The sequence below is a fragment of the Hoplias malabaricus genome, chromosome 6 (genome assembly GCF_029633855.1).
Source record: "Hoplias malabaricus isolate fHopMal1 chromosome 6, fHopMal1.hap1, whole genome shotgun sequence".
NCBI lineage: Eukaryota > Metazoa > Chordata > Actinopteri > Characiformes > Erythrinidae > Hoplias > Hoplias malabaricus.
This window is the reverse complement of record NC_089805.1, coordinates 46,703,782-46,719,092: the sequence shown is the minus strand read 5'-3', so window position 1 is coordinate 46,719,092 and position 15,311 is coordinate 46,703,782. Positions and strand designations below refer to the sequence as shown.

At 37.0% G+C, this 15,311-nt stretch overlaps 1 protein-coding gene across 1 annotated transcript; it reads right to left on the bottom strand.

Annotated features, from left to right (window-relative positions):
* Nucleotides 1-1,948: 1,948 nt before the first annotated feature.
* LOC136699835 (L-asparaginase 1-like) lies at nucleotides 1,949-7,667 on the bottom strand. Its single transcript, XM_066674850.1, has 12 exons — nucleotides 7,627-7,667; nucleotides 7,215-7,313; nucleotides 6,800-6,938; nucleotides 6,207-6,345; nucleotides 5,994-6,119; nucleotides 5,392-5,487; nucleotides 4,880-5,006; nucleotides 4,290-4,420; nucleotides 3,652-3,831; nucleotides 3,382-3,492; nucleotides 2,909-2,956; nucleotides 1,949-2,665 (listed from the first exon to the last, which is right to left on the bottom strand). Exons 2-12 carry the CDS (start codon nucleotides 7,288-7,290, stop codon nucleotides 2,648-2,650), a joined length of 1,191 nt encoding a protein of 396 aa, XP_066530947.1. The 5' UTR covers nucleotides 7,291-7,313; nucleotides 7,627-7,667; the 3' UTR covers nucleotides 1,949-2,647.
* Nucleotides 7,668-15,311: the final 7,644 nt, after the last annotated feature.

The following is a 15,311-nucleotide window of genomic DNA, read 5'->3' as shown; positions in this document are numbered from 1 at the left end:
TGTAAAACTGGGTTAAAGTCAACAGCAGCGGAGAAGACAGAGGGAATGAAACATTGCCTCCAGCTGAATGTGTTTTGTTTATTTTAATTCCAAAATTTTTGGCAGAATAAAGTGATGATCACTCTGATTAAATCATCACATCACGATATGAAAGAGGAACAACACAGATTCACAATCTGTCAAAGCAATCTTCTGTTTTCTCTTTCCATCATTTCTGTAAGTGCTTCATCTTGTTCAGGGTCGTGGTGTGTCCAGAGACTACCCAGAATTACTGAGAGCAAGGCAGGACCACGACTTGTACAGAGCAGTATTTTATCCCAGGGCACACTCATCCAGTCATGACATCCTTCATTCCGATGCTCATAGCACTCTAGAAAATTCAGCCCCATTATCCCTGTCATCAGTGTTTTCTTTTTAGCTCCATCCTATTGTCCTTTTCCAAAACTTGTGACTACATCACAAATAAATGTATTGTTAATTCCTATTACACTCACAGGAGAGTTTAATACTCTAAATAAAAGAAATAAAATAATAATATTGAATATTTCCACCTTTATTCAGCTGCGGTTTCATAAAAACAACAGGGGTGCAGCAGGACACATCATACATTGACTTATTACATTATCTCATAGGATGATGTTTTATCTTTACCAGTGGATTTGTGGATTTTTCTAACAAATATAAACATGGGTCTTAATGATTTTTCATGCATTATGTATTAAGCATAATACTGCTGATTCTTCATTATGAATGTAGAATGTATGTGCCCAATAAAATACTGTGATGAACCATTTTATTACTGATTAAATATTAAATATTGAGTTGTAAGAGTTAATCGTTACCAATAAAATGGACACTATATTTCCCTCACAGGGAAGGCAAGGTAGGGCAAGTATATGCATAAGTTTTTCACTTATGGTCAGTGATACTAACAGAAGAACACATCACAAGAAGTGCCAAGAAAAACAGAATATGTTTTTCTTATTCATTTCTAAAGAACTTAAAGTGCATGTAAACCTTCATCCAGCAATTTCTCAACATATGATGGGGAAAAATGCAATTTTAAATAAGTGAGATTAAGTTTTACAAATGTCTAGTGTAATGGCAATTGTCTAAGTGCCACCAGGAAAGAAGACGAGTTCCAAAGTTATTCTCAGGCCTGAGGAGAAATCAGAGGAATAATGACACAGAGTCAAGTATTCACTCCAATCTCTAGTTTATTTAGACATTCACAGCAGTATTTATAGGGCGTTTGTCATGTACACTATTCCTGTTACCATTGCATCATGTCTCGGTTTACCTCAATTCCCAGACATTATGGACTATTAGGCCACACATCTTTCTATTACCATCTAGACTCTCACTTCTCCATAGTCAGCATTATGTCTTACAGAGAGTCAGGTCAAGTCGCTCTGTCCCAAACAGGATGCACATTTACATTTCGGTTAGACTTCCCTAAATCTAACTAAAGAAATTTACTGCAAAGCACTTTTCCCTTCTCAGAACGCAAACAAGGGTCATGCTTCAAGCACAGCATGCTCTGTACTATAAAAATCACCACATATAGATACAGTGTATCATAATCATTTCAGATTAACCACATTGTTAGTTTACATTTACTCATTACATTGTTAGTTTGCATTTTTCCATCACATCCAGAAGTGTCAAATCTTCCTCTCTCTTCAGTGTTACACTTGCAGTGTGGCTATTTTTTTCACAAATTGTCCTACACTCTTCAGCAAAAATTTTTACTAGGCCTTTTCATTTGAACGTTGCCTAAAGGACTGAGTAAACTACATGGTTAGCTTTGGCTAATTCCTAGTTGTACAATTGCTAGATTGTACATGTATACATACAAACTTTTAAGAGGTAGAGAATGACTAAGGAAATAGTTTCATTTGAAGTGTTTGTAAAATTAAGTATTTTGAGGATCAGCAAAAAATGGATCAGCAACAAATCTGTGTTTTGCCAGGTTTATTCAGAGAAAGTTCCAGTCAAAACATATGTGATATTAGATGAGAAAATTTAAATGGTAAAATAAAGAAAAACTGAATTAAAAAATAAAACAGATATAAGTAAAAAAAGTAACCAGCATAGTAGATCCTTGAACATTGACCATTAAATATCAAACTGGTCACATCCCAGTTACACAGTTGTTTATTCGACATGTCACTCTCCTGAAGACACAGACTATAATCATATCTCTCAGAGCTGGGCTGAGGATGGCGCCACCTGTGTGTGCCCTTACAGTGGCAAAACAATCAGTGGCTGAGATACACACACAAAGAACACAGTTACTAGAGGAAAGAAATCATTCTTTACTATGGATTCTACTGATTAGAGCTCTTAATATATGTGTGTGTATGTGTAATTTCACGCTAAGATTAACCATTTCTCAATTCAACAGGAAAGTACTTGGAGATGAAAGAAGAAATTTCAAAGATACAAAGGAAAGAGAGAAAACAGTAAGTTTCTTCTGAAATAAGAGTAAAATAAAAAGAACTGGTGACATTCTTTCATGCTGCACTGAAAGAATCAGAATGGAATTTTTTTTTAATTTCCCACCATTAATTTCATGTTTTTTTAATAACCAATAATTTGAATATGTTGATTTGATGCAGTCGTCTGTCTTCGTTGTGCCTTTGGATCAATACTCCATGATCAGCTGTAAATCATTTGAAAGAGTGTGTTATTAGAATCATTTGCAGATAAACACATGATGCCCTGAACTCACCGCCATAGACCGTCAGACACTCCACACACACACACACACACACACACACACACACACACACACACACACACACACAGACACACATACACACACACACACACACACGCACACACATACACGCAGTTCACACAGTTCACACGGTTTCAGAAAAGACAGAAGATGCCCTGAACTTACCGACATCGCTGGAGCACATGACTCTCCATGCACACTGTGCTCCAGTATCTGAAACAACACACACACACACACACACAACACATGTATCAAAATTGTTAAAAATATATTCTGATTTGATGGGACATTTTGACAAGTAGGTCTGAGATTTATTATTTTTTTTATTAAATTTAGTAAAATATTATGTACCTCAATTTTACAGTAAATTAAGTGTAAACATGGACCGGAAAATACTGCTATTCACTGTTTAATTTTACTGATGTAATCTGCCGGACATTCTAGCTGCTAGACATTTCACTGTTACGTGTGTGTGTGTGTGTGTGTGCATGTGGTGATTTTAAGAAGTCATTCACCTAAGTAAGTATGTAGGTACTAATTACCTCAACTGCTGTTTATAAGAAACATTAAACCTGAATAATCATATAATGCTTAAAAAGGAGAAAAGTCTTTGTAATAAAAGCAGTGCTCAGACAAACCTTGCGAATTTTTTCAAGGTTATTATATGATTTCAGTGTCCAGATCATTTTGGTCAGGGCTGCTTCTGGAGTGATGTCATACCCAGAAATAACATTTGCTCTTGTCAAAATCTGGAACAAACATAAAGCAAGATTCCACAGAATTATCAAACTTTACTAAATACAAATACAGACATTTAGGAGACACTACAGAGATATCACTGAGGAATAAAACTTATTTATAAGGATCTACAGAGATGTAAATAGACTGTGAATTGCTGTGAATTGTACCTCTGACGCTTGGTAGATGGGTAAAACAGTGCCACGATAAACCTGGGTACAGTTCAACATCAGAACGTTCTCCTTGTCTGCTTTGAGCAGAAGGGTCTTGAGCCACTCAAACTCTGGAACATTCCCATTTCCATAGGTCTCCAGAATCACACCGTCAGCTCCATTCAGAACTCCAGACACCTGAAGAGCAGAAGAGAGCTGTTTCAGCACTGGGTTCAGTCTCAACTCTCTCTGAGTCCCAGGAAATTATACATAAGTTAAATTTAGATAAAAACAATTATATCTCATACATTTAGATAAACACAAACTTTGATGATCCCTCTCAGGCAAAAGTCTGGAAAATGTACAAACGTAAATATGAATATAACTGTGCTTGGGTTTACATTGTGTTTCTTGTATATTTTATGGATTATACACCACTCTGTTGGAGGTTACATGATGACATTGCTGTCCCTAAGATGCAGGTTGTGTTTCTGAAGATGTTTTATTTTCCTCTTTTCTTATTTTATTTGCTTTAACCTCTAGACTTTATTTAACACTGGTGAATTTGCTGTGTATTACTTCACTGAAGTGTTCAACACTGTCTGACCACTACCAGTGTCCTGTTGTGTGTTTAGAGATATCTGCAGTGAACTTACATATTCTTCTGTAATTCCAGGGAAAAACCTCAGGATCCTCACTTGTGGATTTTCTTTCTTTGTGAACATTCTCTTCACAGAGAGAGAGTCTTTAGGTTGTGCCTTCTTCAGAGAAATTTTGGAAGAAATCACTGAAAACAGAAAATAATGTTTTCCACTTGAGAAATAACAATCTTTTTGTACATTGCCCATTCATACATTTCCATCATGAACATATATCATCACTGTATGAACTATACCTAAAACTTTTTAAACAAGATATTTTAACAAGATATCAGGACAGTTATTACTTAACAAATATGTAGGCCATGTCTCTTAAAGACCAATGCTTATTAAATTTTCACACAATGTAATGCATATGGTTTCTTATGATATTTATTTGTTCGTTGTCTAAAAAAATTCCATATGCCATTTCTCTGCCATGAGCAGACACTAGTCCTAGTAAACACATTAAACACATTAAACCGACTGGAGAGCAGCAAACAGTGAGGAAACATTTTACAGTTTTACAGTTTTTTGATTGAAATCATGTACATAGCCTTTAAATTGTAATGCAGTTCAGGCAAATCCTAAAATCACTGAATACTTGCGTTTGATTGTGGTTTCAAGACTGGCCAGAGGATACACATCAGGGCTGTCAAACACACTGAAGGAATCACAGTCACGCTTCACCACTCGGTTCCCCATGTACAACTTGTTCATGAAATAAAGCATCACCTGAAAACAGATTTTCTTCGTTATGATGATGTCTTCGTTAATTAAAAATGTTTAAACTGAAGCTATGCTCAAATGGGGACATTTAGATCAGCCTCAGGAAAATCTTGTATCTGCAAAATTTTCAGGAGAAGGGAAAAATCTCAACATATGCAGAATAATATTTTTTTCATATCTTGAACGTTTTGTGGTCTTTTTATCGCAAAACAATTAACACAGTTTAAAGCAAAAAAAAAAAAAAAAGAGCAAAAGTAGCTAAAAATGAGAAAGAATCACAGCAATGGGTTTATATGTATTCTGAGGATAACTGCATCACTAAATTAAACAACAGGTAAGAACCAAGAACCTTAGCCATGAGTGTGTGTGTGTGTGTGTGTGTGTAGCCAACCTGCTGCATCTCCTCTCTGTCAGAGAAGTACCCGGCCATGAGCATAGATCCAATAAAGTTATCTATTCCATCAGTCCGTGGATGGAATATGGGCATCTGCAGAAAAACAACCCACAGAATGAAATGACACTATTACACAGTTATTACTGATTCTTACTGATTATTGTGCTGGAAATAGAGAAACTAAACCAGCGAATACTAGGCCTTGGAAATACAGACAGCTTACAGGGCAAAACTTTACTAAACCATTGTACTGACTTGAATATTAAAACCATAAAAATATAGAAACCATTAAGTTTAATGGCTGCATGGTGTGTGTGTGTGTGTGTGTGTGTGTTTCCAAAAGAAATGGGATGTTGTGCAAAATGTATAAAAAACAGACTACAGTATTTGCAAATCATTAAACCATATATTTAAGTAAAAATAGTATAAATTTGTTATTATTATCATAATCATTTTTAATTATTGTTATTTTTAAAGATGTCCCCATTTTGAACTTGATACCAGCAACATGGTACAGAAAAAACCACTGTGTTGCTGTTCAACAATTAATGTCTGTTATAGTGTTATAACAGAGTCCCTAAAAATATAGGGAATCTGACCTGAGATCCAGTAACGATCACAGTCTTTTTAATATCCCCCAAAATGAAGGACAAAGCAGAGGAGGTGAAGGCCATTGTGTCCGTGCCGTGGATAATAACAAATCCATCAAAAGCATCCTTATTATCCTGTAAATGAAACGGAGAGGGACAGAGTGTAAGAGTGATTACATTTAAATCAGATCCATGAATAATTCATTATTTCCTGTGTTTTACTTTAATTTTCTCAGCCATTCTTCTCCAGTCCTCAGGAGTCATGCTTGAGGAATCAATTGGAGGTTCAACAGCTTCCATTTTGTATAAAATGGTATAATGTTTTCCCTTGGTTCTGGGATCATCATCCGCCAGCTGGGGACTAAGGAGATGAAAAAGAGCACAAAGTGATTGTACATATCTCAGAGGTAACAACCTGCAGCTTTGTCTGGATCTTAAACTGGAATCAGTGTTATGACCAGATGACAAATATGGTATGTATATAGGTATGTATTTAGCACAAAAAACCCTATCCCCACTGTTAAGAATAGTGGAGTATATGGGTTTTTCAGGGAACCTTGTTGGGACACATGACACATGGAGCCCATGAAGATCTATATGCTTTTAAATAAAGTGCAGGTTTTGAAGAAGTAGCTAAAGCTGGAACATGTTCATTATTCATTAATCATCAAAAATCTTATGTTTGAATGTTTTGGGCTTGGTCCAGTTTTTTTTGACAACGGTGTGTAATTGATTTTTTGTTTGTTTGTTTTGTCTTTAGACAAGATTTATTTGTTATAAATTTTGAGGAGAGAGTGCTGTAAGAAGTAACTCACTACAGTGTGATGAAGTCATCTTTTGTGTTGATGCGTTTCCTGACACTGTCCTTTGATTCTCCAGGACTCCTGTCATATAGGATGGTGTGGTTGATGAGAAAATCCTTGATCGTTTCCAGAGCCTGTGGAACGAGTCTCCCTGAAATTAAATAATCAATATGATAAGTAATTCTTAACATAAATTCATCCATCATGGACAAAATACACAACTCCTGTACTTGCAATGTAAATGTAAAGTTATGCTCAATATTACAAACTGTATATATATATACATATATATATACATTTCAGGTACAAGAAATGCTAGGCATATGTAAATAAAGAAGGACTTTATAACTGTTCACCACTGCAGTATAAACAAGTTTATTGCAGTGACACACCTGCAATTGTGTGAGTTTAAAAATAAATAACTTACCCTCTTTATTTTTTTTCATTCCAAATGTTCCTCCAGTGTAGAGCACATACACTTTTCTTGTTGTTACTTCAGCCATGGTTCAAGACCTTTAAAAGAGCTCTACAAAGAATTAATAATGCAAGAATCCACAAACACCACTCAAGAAATGTATTTTATTATAAAATTATAGCAGATCAATCAATAAGCATATTCACTTTATTCATTCTCTGTTTAAAAAAGGAGCTTATGATACACATGTTTAAACCTGTCACTCATCAAACTGATCTGGCTTTTAACTTTAAAAACAAATTATATTAAAGAATACATTTCCGTGTCCTTGCTCATTAAAAAGTGATGAAGAAGAAAGAGACATCAGTGCACAGCCAGTAAAACAGGAATATGAAATAAATCTAAAAAAAAAAAAAGAACAAACCTTTTCGCTAAGTCCCTGTGTCCTGGGTCCCACTTGAAAAGAAGCAGGGTTTAAATAGGAGATTTTTGCTCCACCTACTCACTAAAATAAAATCAAAAACTGTACACAAGCGGGCAATATCAACAACACTAGCAGTATTCAGAACCATGCAACAGAACAGTGCAAATTACCCAAAACAAAACACAGAGTATAGGTTACAGATATTACACATCCATCATCAGAATCTGAAAAGCATCAGTGAGTGAGACTTATCTTTTTTCTAGTATGTTTTTCTTCAGTGAATCCTCCACAATGTTGTAGCAGTCAAGTTCCTGAAGAAGCTCTGACCGTGTGTCCAGTCGTTGGAGACTGTTGAGCATCCTTTGCTTAGTTTTAGACCTGAGGTCATTTTAAATCTAACTTCTTAGTGAAAGAGCATGTTCTCACATGTCGAATAATACAAAGATGGAGAATAAAGGCCAATTTATGCTTCTGTGTCAAATCAATGCTGGCCCAGTCTATGCCCTGTCCTGTGTGACTAACCTACATCACTGTGAGCGCTTATACTTGTGCTTTGCATCACACTGAAGTTTTTTTCTGAAGTGGTCTTTTATATCCCTACAGTTTTCATACAGTCCCTGATGTCCAGTTTCATGTTTGAGGAAATTTCTTGCCTCGAATTTGCTGCTATTTGCAAGTTTTTGTAATTTGGCAAATAGGAGTAATACAAATGTTCATACAGTTGGACATTCTCAACTTGATCCAGGTTTGTCCAAGTGCAGAGCAATCACAGTGGTTGGGGTCTGTGTCAAAACAAGGTGTAGTTACATTTCTGGGGAGGTGCACACCAGGCTACAGCATAGGGTGTGTTTAGGGCACACAGCTATGTATGGCATAGATTGGAAACAGCAGCATAAATTGGCTGGGAATGCTGACTTACAAACAATGAATGAATGAATGAATGAATGAAGTTTTTTTATGAATGAATAAACCCTTTTTTTAACTGAAAAAGTACATAAGGAAATAAGGAATAAGTCCAGTCTTTAAACTGAACAAATACATTTTATTTAAAAATAAAAATGTAGTATTTGATTTTGGGATGTGGAGAAAAAGAGGCAGGCATATATGAGGAATAATGTCTTATATAAGTTCTAGGTGAAAGTCAAATAGCAAAGACAAACTTAACTGAAGGGCAAGTCTATGAGAAAAGTCAAAAACATGCACAAAGATCCAGAAGACTGAAAAAACACTACAGGACATAAATTGTTTAATAGGACATGTGGAGAACACAAGGAAATACTTTACAATGAGCTGTTGAAAGGATGCCATAGTAATAGTCCTATATGGCTGACATCAATTAGATGGAAAATGGGAGTGTGCAAGCCCTTTTCTGACTGACCCATGTGCTCATGTCTGAGTTCTTATGCAAAACCAGAGAATTCTGGGAGTTTGGAGTTCATGTGCAGTGTGGGAACAGAAAGGAATGCATTACATTACCCCACCACAAAAGAGTCAGAGAGAACTAAGACTGAGAGGCACCACTATGACTACCCTTTTCCCCTGCAGTCCTATCTGGACCATGAGGCTGTACAGGACAGATAATTCCAGTAGCCTGTGCAGACTCCAGCAAACCGCAGGATGCTCCAAAGACGAGGAGCTGGCTTGTCAGGATATCATGCATGTAAGTCATCTCTCAGCCCTGAAACCAAGATATCTTTCGCAGGGACCCAACTCCTCTCCCCAGGGCCATACACCTTCGAGACGACAAGATAATGGATGTCACTAGAATTTCTCTGGAAATCCCTGACAGCATACATTAGATCTTCCTGGTACTCGGTCAGAGGTGGTGGCAGTTCGTCAACTGATGTCTCACTTGAAGGGCCTGGACCAACAGGTTTGGAGTGTGATACATGAAATGACTTGGAAATATAATACTGTGGAGGTAGATTAAGATGGTAATTAACATCATTAATTTGCTTTAAGATACCAAGGTCTTAGGACCAGGTTCTTAATGCTTTATGTCCCCCCTCAAATCTAAAGTCCCAGGTTGATGCCATACTCAATCCACTGGACCATGGGTGGCACCCCTGCAACCCTCTGCAAAGTCCATGTTGTGCTAAAGTTTCCTCTCAATGTGTTGATGGGTCAATTCCCACAACTCCTCATACCGCCTCATCCAGTCATGGCAAGGATCTGAGTGGATGCCGCTGTCCTTGGTTCTAGAGGAGCATATACTTAAATATAAACATATACTGAAAAGGAGTTATGCCTTTCTTAGAAATGAAATAATTTTGAGCTATTTTCCCCAAATGAAATATCTATATAAATTGTTAGGGTTATGGTGATAGTAAACACAAAATGTTCCCCCAACTCCTGGTTTACTCATTCACATTGGCCATTACATCATAGCCCCTAGTGCACTTGTAAGTGTGTTCACTGCCAAAGATGGGTTAAATGCAGAAGACAAAGACAAATAATTGCACATTAGCACATTATCGATTACCTGATGTGAAACTGACATGGATCCCAAAATGCTTGCAATAAGCTGACTATACATGAGATGTGAACTGCAAATCCCTTTTTCAAGAGTATATCCTCTGGAACTCCACAGAAAACTGGATTAGTGCCTTTTAAAAACTAGACAGTGACAAACCAAAATGTATACATCTAACCCCTCGTGGAAACCTTTTGGTGACATTTAATATGGTGGTGTAGCCCTGAGACTGTGTTGGTTCTGAAAACCCTGTGTCCATTCAGCTGCACCCTGCTGTTCTGGATGTTGTTGTTCAGCCATGTCTATTTAAGGGTCATATTATTACAGTCCAAAATCCACATCTGTTATGTTATCCATTTTGTTCACCAAGGACAAAATGTTGGTGAGAAATATGCTGAGTAGTGGTAGTTAACGTGCTTTCAGCCTTAGCTTAGCACAAAGTCCACCCCAATCCTCTGCCTTTTTTAAGAGTCTCAGCACCAGCACCAGGTCTGCACAGCAGGGTGAGCCATGTCTGTAGTCCTGAGTGTCCTGGAGATCTCTTGAGACAGTTATGTGTGACTGAGTAAACTGTTTTTCCTGCGAATTGCTGTGCTCTCCTGGCAGTTTTGAGTGAATAAGCTGATTAACCAAATAATAACTACTATATTGTGCCAATGGATGCTTAGTCCAGTGTTATAACAGACCAACCAGTGCCTCTACTCCTCAAGTGCTAGTTTAATAGCTAAAATTCTGTTTCACTAAAACCATAGTTTTGTTCGGCATGACTAAGCATATGCAAGTGTAATATATACCTTAGCGTGTCCTTTATTAATGTCATAAAAACAGAGGGAGTGCTAAAGAGCACAAATGCCATTATCAGATTCTCATAGATTAGATTAGATTTTAGAATTACAGCTGCCCAGTCCAGTGGTATTAAAAAAAATAATATATATATATATATATATATATATATATATATATATATATATATATATATATATATATATATATATGCACCTCATACAACCACATAACAAAGACATACATCATCACACAGAACAAGTGAGACTTAGGAAATCATTGATTAATCATTAGGAAATCAAAGTATTAAGTATTTCACTATGGTTGTTGACCAATAAAGGTAGAGGGAGTCTTGTTTGTTTGTTGAGAGACTTTAGGGAAAAACTGTATAACAATAGTGGCCTCTAGTGGTGATGAATACAGTTTTCTATTCTCCTCCCTCCCTCACCTGTACCAAGTTATTAGTGCTATGCAAGTCTGATTTGGTGAATAATTGAGCATCCCAAAATATACATGAGGAATCTTTGCCTCCAAATCCCCATCTGGGCTTTCTATAGTAGCTCATAATCCGACCTGTGCCAACTTTAAACACTTCTGGTAACAATATTGGAGCTATCACAATGCCACCTGGTTGAACCATGAAATTACGAGGTTATGTACCTCTAACTAGCGAAGGCCCAAAACAGCAGCAAACTTGGAGGAGTTTAACAAAATAAAAAAGAAATAAATTCACTGTGCAATTAATTAGTGTCCATTGGATGAGTCATTTTATTTATGATTCTGAGTCGTAAAGGATCACAATCAGCTGTAGAAATGTGAAGTTGTGCAGGAAGGGTGGTTTCAGGAATATTAACAGAATTCACAAAGATTTGGACAACATTTTTTTTCACGGTATTCACTGAATTTGAGCGAAGACTTTCCCTGTCCAGCAGCGTTAAAACCCCTAGGTCACCTCTGGCAGTCTCTCAACAGGTTCAAGTATTCAAGTGTTCCACTGACATTTTATTGTCATTTAAACAACATACAGAGTGCACAGTACACAGTGAAATAAAAAATGTTTCTCTAGGACTAAGGTGCTACATAAAACAATTCACAAAGGAATAAAGTGCAGGAGTGCAACAACAATATCCGACATGTGCATCAATGCAAGAAAGGAACAATGAAACAAGACAATAACAATAGACCTCCCTTTTTTACAATTAGTATTTGAAGCCGTAACCTGTAGACAGGCTCCCTCTGTCAACATTAACAGCATTTCGAAGCAGTGTTAGCAGTCACTATCTTGAGACAGGCTCCAAGTTACAACTTCATCATCAGCCAGCAGTAGTGATACCAGGCTGCTAGCCACTGACAGATACAAAAGGCTTGATCCAGAAGCTTATGGAAGGGCAAGAGACTGAGCACGGGTTTATTCTGATGATTGGCAGAGCTTTGATTAAAAGCAATGGAGTCATCATTTTCACATGGCATTGGGTGCACCTCAGGATCATTGTTTTGCAATGATTCTTTTTACTGTAGCCCTTACATTCCAGTAGATGATGTTAAAGAGGTCTTCAGAGAGCTGATTTCACAAGCTCTGGAAATTCTCCCAGTTATTTCATGGGTATTGAAGATATATTGCACAGGTTTCCAAGGTAAAAACAATATGTTTATACTGTTTAACTGTATTTATACGGGAAAATGAAACATCATCAATATAATTAAAGGTAAACATTTTGCAGGACATGTGGGTTAAAGTCAGAAGCAGAGAGGACAGAGGAAAAAAAATACTGCATGCAGCTGAATCTGTGTTTTATAGTATTTATTACTTTTTAAATGTGTTAGAGAATAAAGTGATAATCTCACTTAGATTACAGCATCACATCACGTTTTAAAACATGCAGGCTTCCCCTCACTACAATAGCGTATTGGTGCTGTTTTCTGGTTTGGCTGTATTCTGTTATCACTGCTGATTTCCTATTCCATAGTTTGTGTTGCTGTGTTTTTGTTTGTGTTTTAGTGTTTTTTGTTCTCTGTACTCTCTGTATTGTAAAACGACCTTTGTTTTTTTTAGAAGGCGCCATAAAAATTATGCATATTATAGTTTTACTTTCAGCACTGCTTTCAAACTAACTGGTAACAATAATTTAACCAAATCCATTATCACTCCAGATTTTATTAGCAAGGATTTTATGACTGGTTAGTAATAAAACTGAAAGCATTCAATTGAAAAATCAGCCGAAAACCACATCTGCTCTTATAGATAAGTTCCTCACTAGTCCTCAAGTTCACATGGAGTATTTTATCCAAGTAAATAAAAATGACTTGCATATTTATTTCATCAAAGTCATCTTCATTATACAGGATCATGAAACAACATAGTTATTTAAACCAGTTTTGCCTAAAGTCATTGAATCATTGCTTGCAATAGTAAAATCACCCCATAGCATTGGATACATTCCTAATCATTGAAATAAACAGTCATTAAACAATTCACGAAAAAAATTCAAATTTGACCAATATCAACTCTCAAGTTACAGGCCAATATCTAATCTCCATTTTGTCACCAAGATCTTAGAAAAGTTAGTGTCAGAGCAGCTGTGCTACTACCTCCAAAGCAACAGCATTCATGAAGTTTTTCAGTCTGGATTTTGGCCCAATCACAACACCAAAACAGATTTAACAAAGGTAACCAACAACCTACAACGATCTGCTCTCTTTTGGTTTCGATCAAATTAGACTGACTCTTCTATCATGCTTTGGACAAATCTGGTGTTCCACAAGGGTCAGTGCTTGGTCAATTAACATCACAGTTCATATGCTTCTGTTGGGTAGTGTTACCCATGAGCATAGTACTGATTTCCACTTCTACACTGACAACACCCAGGTTTACATCTCAGCAAAACCAAATCAAGATGCCTGGCTAAATAAATGAACTGTGTCTAATAGAAATTACTATAGAAAAATAACTTTCTTTTGCTCAGTACAGAGAACTGATGTCTTTCTACTAGGTCCCTGATTCTTATTGGGACACTCTCTGTCTTCAAATCTAGATTGAAAACCTACTTCTTTTTTCTTTAACCATACAGCCTACTGTTACCCAGTATCATTGTTTGTATTGTTTGAGACAAATCTACATTCACTACAGTTTTGTATTACTCCATTCTAGTCTGTTTCAACTACTTGCTTGAATGCATCCACCAGATTCTCTTTAACCATACACTTTTTACCCTCTCTTCTTTTTTTCTCTTCTTTCTCTCTCTCATGTCCTGAGCTAATCAGTGCTATTGCCCTGATCCTGCTTGTTGCTGCTGTTCTCCTCAAGTGCTGGTCTGACCCAAATGTCCCCCTTGCAGTGTATGGAACTATTTTGCCTAAATGGACCGTACACTAGTTTAATCCTCTCCTGCAGTGACACTGCGCATATTTCCTGCACTTAACAACTCATATAATGCCTTCACATTACACATTAAAATGTGTAAATTATATAAATATTTAAATATCCAGGGTGTGTCATCAAATATTATAGACATCATAATATCTGACAGCAGTACAACAGGCAGGTTATTCTTCTTGAAGTGTCCATTCTGGAGCAGAACTCCAGAACTGCCTGTGTTTTGGCCTGTGATTCCATCCCCTGCTCAATCCCAAGTACAATTTCTATACCCCAGGTTGCCACGTATGAATCACAATGACAGACACAACCACAGGGTTCTGCTGGCATGGAAGGGAGCATCTCAAACAGAGATAACATTAGATTCTACTGGATCTAAAAGGCCTCAGAGACCTTCGAAAAATCTCCTGAGATAGAGTCAAATGAGACTAAATACTTGTGATTTATTGGAAATATGGGAATAGCTCAGAGCCAAGCAATGTAGACATGTATATGTGTGAAAAAAGGCTCTCTTTCAGAGTTTTCTCCTGCATGACAAATTGCCTTCTCTCTATCTCGCCATTCCTGCAGTACTGACCCTTTTTGGGCTTCTTATTTGGCCTTATCTGTCATCCCTCTAGATCACCCTTCCATTCTCAATTCCCTCTATGCCATTGGAAAGACACCACTAGGGCACACCTGCCACCGAAGGATATCTCACTTTATTAATGCTGCCCCTCTGTAGTACTTTACTTCAAGGCTGCTACCAATCCACTTTCCACCTGTTGTTGCCAGCCTCAGACCCCTCACCATTACCCAACCACCATCAATTACACTGGACTTAGCAACACTCTGTCCAATGCATCCAGTCTGATGCACTATCATACTGGCCCCAGATTAATGTCATTATTATTGTTACACTGTAGCTTAATGACATTTAGCTGGTGTTACTTTAAAACTCTATTTGAAGCTGATCAATCTGATTTCTGCCGATGCGATGATCTTGGCCATTTTAAGACCAACTCTGACTCTACCGCATTTTGCAATCATTTCCCCTTTACCACTGCAGCATTTGAA

Excerpts from the sequence above, each read along its gene's own strand:
- LOC136699835 (XM_066674850.1), bottom strand. The coding sequence starts at position 7,290 with ATGGCTGAAGTAACAACAAGAAAAGTGTATGTGCTCTACACTGGAGGA. Across the intron at positions 5,007-5,391 it reads ACAGAGAGGAGATGCAGCAG|GTGATGCTTTATTTCATGAA; the intron begins GTTGGCTACACA and ends ATCTGTTTTCAG. Across the intron at positions 2,957-3,381 it reads ACCTTGAAAAAATTCGCAAG|ATACTGGAGCACAGTGTGCA; the intron begins GTTTGTCTGAGC and ends GTGTTGTTTCAG.